General features: G+C 35.2%; 1 protein-coding gene across 3 annotated transcripts; it reads left to right on the top strand.

The window, feature by feature from the left end:
• Positions 1 to 7,729: 7,729 nt before the first annotated feature.
• On the top strand, positions 7,730 to 11,838 carry LOC111299920 (AP2-like ethylene-responsive transcription factor ANT). Of its 3 annotated transcripts, none has more exons than XM_089747869.1 (9): positions 7,730 to 8,815; positions 8,935 to 9,601; positions 9,873 to 9,955; positions 10,104 to 10,112; positions 10,208 to 10,296; positions 10,396 to 10,469; positions 10,563 to 10,613; positions 10,711 to 10,787; positions 11,090 to 11,838. In XM_089747869.1, exons 1-9 carry the CDS (start codon positions 8,479 to 8,481, stop codon positions 11,740 to 11,742), a joined length of 2,040 nt encoding a protein of 679 aa, XP_089603995.1. In that variant the 5' UTR covers positions 7,730 to 8,478; the 3' UTR covers positions 11,743 to 11,838. The 3 variants fall into 3 exon arrangements, with proteins under 3 accessions (XP_089603995.1, XP_089603994.1, XP_089603993.1); XM_089747868.1 differs by lacking the exon at positions 10,104 to 10,112 and having other exon boundaries at positions 7,744 to 7,871; positions 8,452 to 8,815; XM_089747867.1 differs by lacking the exon at positions 10,104 to 10,112 and having other exon boundaries at positions 7,752 to 7,871; positions 8,440 to 8,815.
• Positions 11,839 to 12,449: the final 611 nt, after the last annotated feature.

Below are 12,449 nucleotides of genomic sequence, written 5' to 3'. Positions count from 1 at the left end.
AAACCCTCTGCTAGAGCCCCTTACCGTATGGCCCAACCAGAGTTGGTCGAACTAAAGAAATAGTTAGATGAGCTTTTACAAGTCGGGTTCATTAGACCATCAAAGGCTCTTTTTGAAGTACCAGTGCTATTTCAGAAGAAGCATGATGGAAGTCTACGATTATGTGTTGACTACAAAGCCCTGAATAAAGTCACCGTGAGAAATAAATATCCCATCTTTCTTATAGCAGATTTGTTTGATCAATTGAGCTGGGCCAAGTACTTTTCCAAATTGAACTTAAGATCTGGCTACCATCAGGTCAGAATTACTGAAAAAGATGAGCCAAAGACCATTTGTGTAACACGGTATAGTGCATTTGAATTTCTTGTTATGCCTTTTAGACTGACCAATGCTCTCATCACATTTTGTACATTGATGAATCAGATGTTTCATAACTATCTAGATAAATTTATAGTCATCTATTTAGATGACATAGTGGTATATAGCTCCACTTTGAAAGAACATCAAGAACATCAAGAACACTTATGCCAGATGCTTCGAAGGTTACAAGACCACCAGTTATACGTGAAAAAAGAGAAATATGCATTTGCTCAGACCCAAATCCACTTTTTCGATCACATTATCGAACGTGACCATATTCGAATGGATATGAAAAAAGTTAGGACCATCAAGGAGTGGACAACACCGAAGAATGTTAGTGAACTTCTTTCATTTTTGGGATTAGCCAATTATTATAGAAGGTTCATGGAATGGTACTTTCGTAAGACCATGACCCTCACGAAGCTATTAAAAAAAGAGCATAAATGATGTTGGACAAGTAAGTGCCAAGAGGCTTTTGAGGGATTGAAGAATGCTATTATGAAGGATCCCATCTTAGCTCTTTTTGATATTGAAAAATCTTTCGAAGTTCAAACGGATACATCTGATTTCGTTATTAGAAGAGTGCTTTTACAACAACATCACCCGATAGCATTTGAAAGTAGGAAGCTAAGCGAAGCTGAGAGAAAATATACGGTCTAAGAAAAAGAGCTTCTGGCAGTAGTTCACTGCTTGAGGGCTTGGCGACATTATTTGTTAGATTCACACTTTGTCTTGAAGATAGACAATACGATCGTTAGCCATTTTTTCACCCAACTAAGGTTACAGCGAAACAAGCTAGATGGCAAAAATTTTTAGCGGAGTTCAACTTTTATTTTGAGCACACCACTGGAAAGACCAATCAAATGGCAGATGCATTGAGCAGACGAACAAAGTTAGCATCCCTTAGAAGAATTACCCCAATGAAGGCTAGCAAAGTCACGACAGACATTCGTAAGTTGATTGAAGATCATTTAAGGAAGGGCCCGCAGGTTAGTGCCATCCTGAAGCTAGTTGAAGAGGGGAAGTCCAAGTGCTTTTGGCAAGAAAATGAGGTCTTGTAGACCAAATGGCCTCGATTGTTTGTGCCAAGAGCAGGAGGTTTGAGACAGATGCTAATGAGAAAATATCATGACACACCATGGGTCGGACATCCGGGTTGACAACACACTTTGGCTTTATTAAAACAAGGATACTATTGGCCTTACATGCGATAAGATGTGATGGACTATACAAAAACTTGTCTTATTTGCTAACAAGATAAAGTTGAAAAGAAAAAACTTATAGGCATGCTTGAACCACTATCGGTGCCCGTTAGATCGTGAGAAAGCATCTCTCTCGATTTCATTTCGAGCCTACCTAAGGTTGGTGATCTTGGAGCTATTTTGGTGGTGATTGATCGATTCTCTATGTACGCCACATTCAGTTTCACTCATAAGTATTGTACCATAAAAGACACAGCTCGACTATTATTTAAACATGTTGTCGAATACTAGGGCCTCCCTCAAAATATTGTTAGCGATAGAGATCCGAGATTCACGGGGTCTTTCTAGAAAGAACTTTTCAAGATATTGAGGTCTCAACTTAACATCTCTTCAAGCTATCACCCTCAAACTGACGGTCAAACGAAATGGTTCAATGGATTACTAGAGGAATACTTAAGGTACTTTGTTTAAGCCAATCAGAAGAATTGGCCTTTATTATTAGACGTTGCTCAGCTTTACTTTAATTTCAACAAAAGCTCTTCCACTAACAAGAGCCCATTTAAGGTGGTCACCGGATAATTACCAAGGCTACTTCATACTTCTTTGAAACAATATGAAGGAAAGAATTCGAGAGCCTTCAACTTCGACAAGGAGTGAAAATAAAACACGGAGATTGCATAAGCCTACTTGGAGAAAGCATCGAAGTGAATGAAGAAATGGGCAGACAAAGGTTGCAGGGCGCAACAATTCCAAATTGGTGATTTGGTTCTTGCTCGACTAGTCCCTGAACAAACCAAGTTCTTGAGAAAAAGAGATCGTAGACTAGTGCACAAATATGAGGGTTCAGTGAAGATCTTTTCCAAGGTGGGGAATGCTTCTTACAAAATTGACCCACCAAAGTGGATGAAGGTGCACCCAGTATTTCATGTGAGCAACCTGAAACCTTTTCATACAGATCCTACAGATGCTAGCCAAAGGGAGCCAACCAGAACCATCATTACCATGAAGCCACCCTCAGAGCGTCAAGTCGAAGAGATCTTAACCGACAGAGAAACCAAGATATCTCAAAAATTAATTCGTGAATACTTAGTGAAGTGGGAGAGATTAGGACTAGAAGAAATCAGCTGAAAAAGAGAACACGACCTCCGAAGATTCAAGAAAAAGATTAAAGAATTTCAAGCCAGCAAGTCGACGAGGACGTCGATAGAATAGGTGGAGGAGGATGTCATGAGCCAACCTTGTATAGGGCCATGACCGGGGCTTAGGTTGTCATGAGCCACCCATGTATAGGGCCATGACCGGGTAGATCTCTTGTGCTAGAAAAAGTGTCCCTATTTCAAACATTGTAATGGTTAGTGGTAGCATAACTCTAAAATCTCTAAGGCTCTTTAAAGGAGATGAGCGGCAGTGTATTGTTGGGCTGTCTCACCGATCGTGATACAGGCCTAGGCCATCCTCCAAGGACTGCCCCCTGACCCTGGCGATGGTGGGAAGTCCCGATGTAATATCCTCGATTTTAATAAAATTCACCTTCGATTTTAATGTTTCAATTGTTGTCTTGATGTATTTTTCTTTTTGTCGATGTGAATGTGCTTTCTTGTGTGTGCTTGGGATTGATCTCGATATGAATGTACCTTATTGCGTATGCTAGAGACTAACTGTGACTTATGGTTATTTGTTCAGTATTGAACTATTGAGGGTTGACTTTGATGGAAACATTCATTTAAGTACCGCACGAGCTATTACTTGTTGAGAGAAAGCAGTCCGTAACAACCGACTTGTTTGCTGTGCTTTCATGGTCTCCACTTTGGTTTAGAGTTCTGTTTTTTAGTACTCGTTTCAACCTAAACAAGAGTGTCAAGGAATTACAAATGATCGATATATCAGCTAATCCAGTTAATAACTAGTGAGTAGATTAGCAGATCATTACAAGTAGGAATTGTTATGCTTGTGAATTACTAGTATTTATGGAATAGCAGAAAAGTACCTAAACTTGTTTCTGGTCTAAAAAAACCAATTTCTTTTACCCAATTCATTTCAAAATTTGCAAAGCATTAAGTTAAAAGTTCAAATTAAAATATCAACATTTACAATTCTTTTTCTTTATTCTTAAATTATGTTTTTTTTTGTATAAAAAATATTTACGTTTGACTAGTATCAATGAAATTAGCATTTGTGTAATGGCTTGGATCCACATGCAACAACGATTTTTGAAATTTGAGTACTGTTTATTTTAAACATAGAAGGAATTTTCTTAATTATGGGATTAAACTATTAATAGTACAACTAAGTGTAAAGTTAGGGTTAATTAATTACAAAAGTTAGGTGTCCCTGTCTCCAACTGAGAAGGTACAATGGCTCCAAGGAGATTAGAGAGGTAATAAACCAAGTTCCTAATAAAAAGGTTAATGACAAGTCCAATTGAAGCAGACAATGAAGAGCAAATAAAGCACCACAAAACCAAGCCCTTCCCCATCTGCTTCCCACCAAAAGGGTCATGACTTGTTGTGACAATGAAAGGAGAGCAAAATCTGCTGATTGCAGCAACACAAAGCTTTCTTTGATAGGCCATGCACTATTTCTAGTAAAACTTATTGGTCTCAATTACTTTGTTTTGGTGGATTTTCTCATCATTGCTACAATCAAAAAAGATGGTACTCCCTTCAAACTCCTCTGTCACCCTCTCAAAAACTCTTCCCCACTCTCTTTTCAAACAAAATCATTCTCTCTGGAAATTCTGTCTCCAAGAGTTTGGCTATAGTCATGCAAATTTTGCATGCAAAAATACATGACTATGCCATGAAATTTTTTCATGCCAACACATATGGTGCATGCAAAAATACATTACTATACCCTTTTTAAAGAAATATGCAGAGTTTCACAGACAGAAATGTTTTCCCTTCAAAAAAGTTGAATGACGGTTGCATTTAATGCAGCAATTAAAGACAAAAGAAGGCATGCCAATGGCCAAGGGAAGTCTTTCAACTTAAAAAAAAAAGGGGGGTTTAAACAGCCAAACTTGGGTTAGCAAATATTCTTCGAGTGTTAAAAGGCTTTATTGAGACAATCGGATATAAAGTGTTCATCCCACAAAAAGCATGTTCTTTTAAGGGCCCCTTCCGTCATCATTTCAGGAATATCTTTGACACAAAGTTTTGCCAATAGCCTATGCCATTGCTCTCAATTTCCACTTAGCTCTTAATTTTGTTTTAACAAATTTTTTTCATGTTAAAATCAGAAGTGAATTTCCTTAATAATTTTTTAATTTGAGATGGTAGAATCTGAATTTTAGTCATTAAGAAGTTTAGATGTATGTTACCCTCTTGTTTTTATTTATTTTTTCTCATTTTTTTCCGTAATTCTTTAATTACTTAGCTAGAGTCTTAAATTCTCGTTTAGCTCAGCAATAGCTGTAGCTAGCTTCCCTCCACGTTTATCACAGTGACCCACCCTCTTCACTTTTTTGTCCGGAAGGCAAGTGTTGACTAAAGAAAGCCATAGATAAAGCAAAAAATAAAAGATATTATACTGTATCTGGCACATCAATAATGCTAATAGTTCGATATGGAATTGGACATTGATGTACCAGAATAAATCCCATTGGGCCATACTTCTCTTTAGTCAATTTTGATCATAAAGCAAAGTTAATGCAGCATTTTCTGCTGTTTCTAATAAATACCTAGCTTTCTTTTCTTTGCTATTATATTCATTATATTTTCTTTTATTTATTTTAAAGATTCCACATCTAAAGTGCATGCATTAATTCGTTATGCTCATGTTTGATATGACACATGCATAAGGTTGATATTTAAAACTACCCAATAAAGATAAAGGGCCAGGCAAGACAAGGTAGGGGTTGATATTTCAAACTCTCTTCCTTCGTTTTTCTTTCCGGCATCCAAAAAAAAAAAAATTATTGGGTTCTAAATGATGTCATGTATGCTATATTTAGCATTTGTATCGAATCAAATTATTAGCATTTCTAAGTGATGTCATGTATGTTTCTCCTCTGTTCGATATGCATATAAACATCCTCGTTATGGCAGGGTCTAGCGGTGTTTATTTTTTTATTTTATTTGAATTAATTGATTAAATTAATTAATTAATTATCAAATTAATTTTAATTAATTAATGAAAATAATTTTTAAAAAATTTATTTTTTGATTAATTTGATTTTTAAGTCGAATTAACTTAAATATAATATAATTTAAATATAAATAAAAAATAATGAATTATATAATTTTATAAATTGTTAGGGTTATTAATATAATATTTTGATATTTAAATATTTTATTAAATAATTTTATTTAGTCTATTTAAAATATGAAAACTTAACATTTTAAATATATTTATTATTCAATTAATCAAAAAATTAATTTAATTAATTTAATTAAATTTGATTAATTAATTTTTAAAATATATTAATTTAATTTAATTTAATTAATTAATTAATTTAAAATTAATTAAATCGATCGAATAAACATCCTAAGAGTACACCCATCAGAGCTTACTATTTACCAGTGAGAAAACATGCAAAAGGACAAGCCAAAATTAAGCCAGCTAAAATTGTGACTTTGCCAAGCATTCGCCGTGGCATTTCTACGGAAACAAACAAGGTCAAGAAACTGGTAGATGCTTCCTTTTTTTCATAAAAGAAATATATATATATATATAAATAAATAATATATCAAAATCTGTTAATTTGAATAATAAAAAATTCGATTTTTTTAAAATAAAATTTTAATTTTAAATTTTATAAATAAAAAAATAGATGCTATGAGAGTTTTTTTTATATGAAATTTGATTTGATTTAATTTTTGAATAAATACGATTTAAAGTGATTATCAAATATAAAGAGTCTTAAATAAAAAATAATAAATAAAAATATTATAAATATTAAAAATAAAATTATAAATTTATAAAATATTATTTTTAATAATAATTAGATGAATTATTTGAATTGATTTTCAGATTAGATAATTTTTTAAAATTTCAAAGTATTAATAAAAAAATATTAAAAAATGTTTTATGAGGACTTTTTAAATTTAATTAATATTATTTATACCCCAATGCCTGCTTTTTTTTTTTTTTAAATTGCCAAATCTATCGTAGGCCCAGCAAAGACGTTGTATGGTGATCGGTGAGCAGAGATTAGACAGTACCGTCTTTCTGGTTTCGGGTTGCGATAAAACCCTTTGCTCTCATCCAAAGCCTGCTACTACAATTAAAGCCGAAGCTATACATTTCCATTTCATTTACTATTATTATTATATGCCACCACAATATGATATAATATTAATGTGCTGCAGCTACAGCCTCAAATACCCCACTAATTATGCATCCCAAGTTGATTTTACTGGTTTTTTTTCTTTGAATACTCATTTATTCTACCCGCCTCATTCATTTTTCTTGTTTATAACCTGGTTGACATACTTCTTACATTAGTTGTAAAATGATGTAAAAAGACTAGTCCTTTAGGAGACACCATTACTTTTTTCCTGTTGAAAATTTTAATTTTACTGTGACAAATTTCAAGTTTGTAAACACAGAAGAAATATTACATGCACCTTAAAAAAATTGCTATCAATATTTTCTCTTATTGTTTGGATGTTATGTATAACTTATTATGTACTTTCATAGTCTCATTTTAAGTATTTCAGATATTTAAAAATGAAAAAAGATTTTATTTTGGAACATCCAAAAATAAAAGTGAAGACTTGAAATGAGAGGAGACTGGAGAGAGTAATATTTTCTTGTCTCATCTTGCAGCATTTTTTTAATTATGATAAAAAAAATTCCCTACTCTAAAAGTTATATTGAAATTTTTTATTTCTATAAAGCTACCTGAAATTGAAAAAAAAAATAGAATATTGTTGTTAAAAGTTTTTTAAATTTTGATAATGAGACTGTTTACACAGGAAAAATGCAAAAATGATTATTACTAAATTATTGTTTAATTGGTTTGTAACAGTAATTAAAGCAACTTAGTACATGCATCTGACAAAAAAAAAGATAAATAGTACCTAATATATCATTTTTTAATTTTTGTTTTGTTTTTTTTTGGTTTCAAAGGGGATTAGTGTCCGTACAAACGGAGGGGCATGGCGGGGATTGAACCCTCGCCTAGATGACTTATAAAAGAGCATTCTATTACAGGCTTACGTCCCAATCCCTGCCAGAATTTAAGTTGAAATTAAACAGGCAAGGATGAAAAGAGAACTTGTTTATAACCAGTGGATATTTTGGCAGGTATCGAGGACGAAACACTGATATCCACATGAGAAATTAAGGTTCCTGGGGCTGTAACTTGTAAGTAGTACTACTGCTACTAGTATATTGTCTTTGGGTTCAGCAGCTTCTGGTTGGGGCTGGGGGGTTAGTCTTGTTTAATCTTTTTAAATGAATGAATCTTTGAATTTTTAGTGTGTTTGGGGAGGGTATTAAAAGGAAAAGAGAGAAAAAAGAAAAAGGAAATGCAAGGAGCGTAGGGTAAAGCAAAAGAAGAGGTCTTTCTCAATCACAGATCCCTATGGAATGCAGGAAGGATGCCCAGCATAGCTTGCTGGAACTCATTCTTTTTGTTTAGTTTAAAGGAACTTGCTTTGTTTCTATTTAGAATTCTTTTCAGTGTGAGAGAGATTCATGCATGTAGATGTAGGGTAGATTCAGTTGCAGGAGTTTTGGATTTTTGTTTTAGATCATGAGATTTTAGATTTGGTCCAGTCACTTCTGCAGCTACAAAACAAAAATACCCAGTGTTTTTTTTTTCTTCTTTTTCTTTTCAAAATGGAGTGAAGCAAGGAGATGGTTGGTTCATGATTAGTTTTTTTTGTTTCCCAATGATTGAGTTGCCCTGCGCTAAGAGAAACTTGTCTAGAACCTTTGCTAGGTCGGAAAGAAGCAGCATAGTTCGAAGATGAAGTCCATGAGTAATGATGATAACAACAACAGTAACAATACTACTAACTGGTTAGGTTTTTCTCTCTCTCCTCTCATGAAAATGGAGGTTAGCAATCAAGACCCTCATCACCAGACACAATCTGCTTCTGATGCTGTTGCTGCTGGTGGTGGTAGTGGCGTTACTACAGCGGTACCATCAAGCTTTTTCCAATCCCCATCTCATCTTAATTATGGACTTTATTATGGAGTTGAAGGACAAAATGGCGGCTTGTATTCTCACTTTCCTGTGATGCCACTTAAGTCTGATGGGTCTCTTTGTTTAATGGAAGCTCTTGGCAGGTCACAGCCACCAGGTTAGGCTCAATATTTCTACTTGTATATTCTTTTATTTTGGAGTTTGTTTTGTGCTTTGGGGAAAATAGTTGTTTTCTTAAACTTCTGGACTTTTCTGTCTTTGACTTTTCGTGTGAAGCAATGGTTCCTACTTCAACTCCAAAACTGGAGGATTTCTTTGGGGGTGCAGCCATGGGGACCCATCACTATGAAAGCAGTGACAGAGAAGCCATGTCTCTTAGTTTAGACAGCATGTATTACCATCAAAATCCGGATCAGGAACACAACAATCAAAATTGCCTAGACCACCTGCAACACTCTTCAAGGCAGCAGCACCAACAGCAGCTTCCGGTCCAACAATACCAATATTACTCAGGATATAGTAACCACGAAATGTTACTAGGAGAAGAAGCCAAAGAAACCCATGTTACTGATTGTAATCTTCAGCTCCCACCAATGGCTGATGATAGGGCACCTGGCGTGAAGCACTGGGTTTCAAGAAACTACTCAACTGAACATGCAATGAATCAGAAGATGATTGGCTGCATGGGTGATAATGGAGCTGAATCTGGCTCTATTGGTGCAATGGCCTATGGTGATTTACAGTCTTTGAGCTTGTCCATGAGTCCTGGCTCACAATCAAGCTGTGTTACTGGTTCACAGCAAATCTCACCTTCTGCAACTGACTATGCAGCCATGGAAACCAAGAAAAGAGGGCCTGAGAAGGTAGATCAGAAGCAAATTGTCCACAGGAAATCCATTGATACTTTTGGGCAGAGAACCTCACAATATAGAGGTGTTACAAGGTTAGTGTTTTTCTGTATCCTTTAATCCTGTTTAATATTTTTCTGTCTTGTCTGCTTTCCTGAAAACTAGTTTGTCTTTAATTAGTCCTTATATTTTAACTAAAAAGATTTCCTTTCTTTACAAATTAAAGTTTTTGTCTGGCTCTTTCTTGCATTCTATTTCTCTGTGTCTTGATTTTAGCTTACTTTTTTATTAATTTTTTTAAGCATTTCTCTTTCTGGTTATAATGCTTTTTTTATTTTTATTTATTTTCTGGTTTCTATTACTCAGACATAGATGGACGGGAAGATATGAAGCGCATCTGTGGGACAACAGTTGCAAGAAAGAAGGGCAGAGCAGGAAAGGAAGACAAGGTTAGTGTTGAAAAGAGAACCTCCTGCAATAATATAACCTCTATTTTTGGTACTTTTTTGTTCTTAATCTGACTGTTTTTTATATCCTACTAATGTATCTTTTTCTTATCATGAATGGGGATGATTACAATGAAATGATGATTCTCAGTTTATTTAGGTCAGCACTTCTGCCATTATTAATACTAATCAAGTATATCATGAATGATCTTGTCATGTTCTAAATAACAAGTAAATTCCAAATCTTAATTTTAGGGGGTTATGACATGGAAGAGAAAGCCGCAAGAGCTTACGATCTAGCTGCACTCAAGTATTGGGGACCCTCCACTCACATCAATTTTCCTGTAATTATTTAATTCTCATTACATTTTCAAATCTTATGGTTCCAGGAACCTTTTTCAGTTTTTTTGTACTGAATTGTAATTATGATGTGTTTTTTGCAGTTGGAAGATTACCAAAAGGAACTTGAAGAAATGAAGAACATGACTAGACAGGAGTATGTTGCTCACTTGAGAAGGTAAAATGTTTGCCCCTTCTCTTTCCATTTTGGTGCATGCATCACTATAATTTGGGATAATTTTGTCAATGATTAAAATCTACTATTATGCAGGAAAAGCAGTGGATTTTCAAGGGGAGCATCAATGTACAGAGGAGTGACAAGGTCTTGTTATCCTACTTCAATTTCGGAAGTTGTACTACAACTCGCCATCACTTCAGCTCTTGTTTCTCAATTTTTTTTTTATTGAAATTTTAAGCAGACATCATCAACATGGAAGATGGCAGGCTCGGATAGGCAGAGTTGCAGGGAACAAGGACCTTTATCTTGGAACATTTAGTGAGTTTATTTGGGTATTTGTTTTACTATTTTATTTTATTTAATCATGTCGGCATTGAATTAGAGTTTAGAGCATGTTTTTATTGACTTTAGAAAGGCCAATCTTTGAGTTATTCTTTAGCTCTTTCGGCTCTTTTCCAGCCACTGGTCATGCTTCCATAAGGCTGAGCTTTTCCCAAAAGAAAAGAAAAACGAAAGCAAAGTGAAAAAGAAACAACAGCTTCTGTAAGGCTGTTTGTCCACAAACACCCACAAAAAGAAAATTGAATGTAAAATTCAAGCTTTATGAAATCAATTTTCAGGCACTCAGGAGGAAGCAGCTGAGGCTTATGACATAGCGGCTATCAAATTCCGTGGGGTGAATGCTGTGACTAACTTTGACATAACAAGGTACGATGTGGAAAGAATCATGGCAAGCAATACCCTTCTTGCCGGAGAACTGGCTCGGCGAAACAAAGATATAGGAACCGGTAATGATGAAGCTATCAATCATAACCTTTTAACTGATAACAGCAATGGTGAATCCAATATTTCATCAAAGAACAATGAAGGTCAACCAGACTGGAAAATGGTCCTTTATCAGTCCTCTGAACAGCAACTTGAGCAGAAAGAGCCAAATATTACCGAGAACTATAAGACTCAGACTTTCTCGCTAGCCCCACAAAACGTGGCTGGGATTGACACAATCAGCTCGGGCCAGAGAGAGGCGGATGATTCAAGCAAGATGGGAACTTACTTGTCGAATGCTTCTTCATCGGTCACTCGTTTGAGCAGCTCAAGGGAAGTTATCCCAGATAGAAGCAGCCTGCCAATGTCGTTTGCCATGCCTCCTCCAGCAACCAAGTTGTTCACTAGTTCAGCAAATGCTGTGAATTCTTGGATTCCTTCAGCTCAGCTGAGGCCTGCACTCTCCATGCCTCACATGTCAGTTTTTGCTGCGTGGACAGACGCATAGATTAGACGTTTTGGTATAGTAGCAAAATGTTTTCTTTTCTTTTTTTTTTTTGCATGGAAAAAAATCACAAGAAAAAAAAAAAAAGTTGGCCTTTTATGAGTTTTTCTTTAGTGGAGAAAATTGGGGAGTTAATGGAGGTCTATGTGGGACACGTTGTGAAGAAGAACAAAGTTTAAACTCATCCTTTTTAACCTCTCCTATGAAGATCTTGAAAAAAAAAATTGATAGTGGGAAAGCTTTAAAAGACATTATGATTGAAGTCTATGAAATGATTTTTGCAATATGGGGGGATGACCCCTTAAGTACAGAAACAGCTCAGTATGTGTAGTAATAATGCAAAGCAGGTCTTCAACTCTGGGCCTTTGACCACAATACCTCTGATCTCAAACATCCTGTGGTTCTCTATATCCATAACAACATCATTGCCAAATACCGATATCAGCTTTCTCTAAAGAAAATGGGAGACATTCCTTCCCATAATTCAAAGAGAGAAAAGAAGGGTCCGAGGGTGATGGATTCCCTCCTGTGTTGTGTGAGAAATGTAGGTGCTTTTATAGTTTATAATGATTCAAGGGCACATAATTATTTCAAAATTTGTCTGCTATTTTGTTGGAAAGATGAATTACCCTTAGAGATTTTTCTTTCTAAGCCCGCTAACTGTAACTCTAATGATGCAGGGGGGCTGTATTTAAAAGCTATTCTATGTC

Source organism: Durio zibethinus, chromosome 18 (genome assembly GCF_047325235.1).
Source record: "Durio zibethinus cultivar Kanyao isolate XHJ-2024 chromosome 18, ASM4732523v1, whole genome shotgun sequence".
In the NCBI taxonomy this organism is placed as follows: domain Eukaryota; kingdom Viridiplantae; phylum Streptophyta; class Magnoliopsida; order Malvales; family Malvaceae; genus Durio; species Durio zibethinus.
This window is presented reverse-complemented; position numbering and strand designations above follow the sequence as displayed.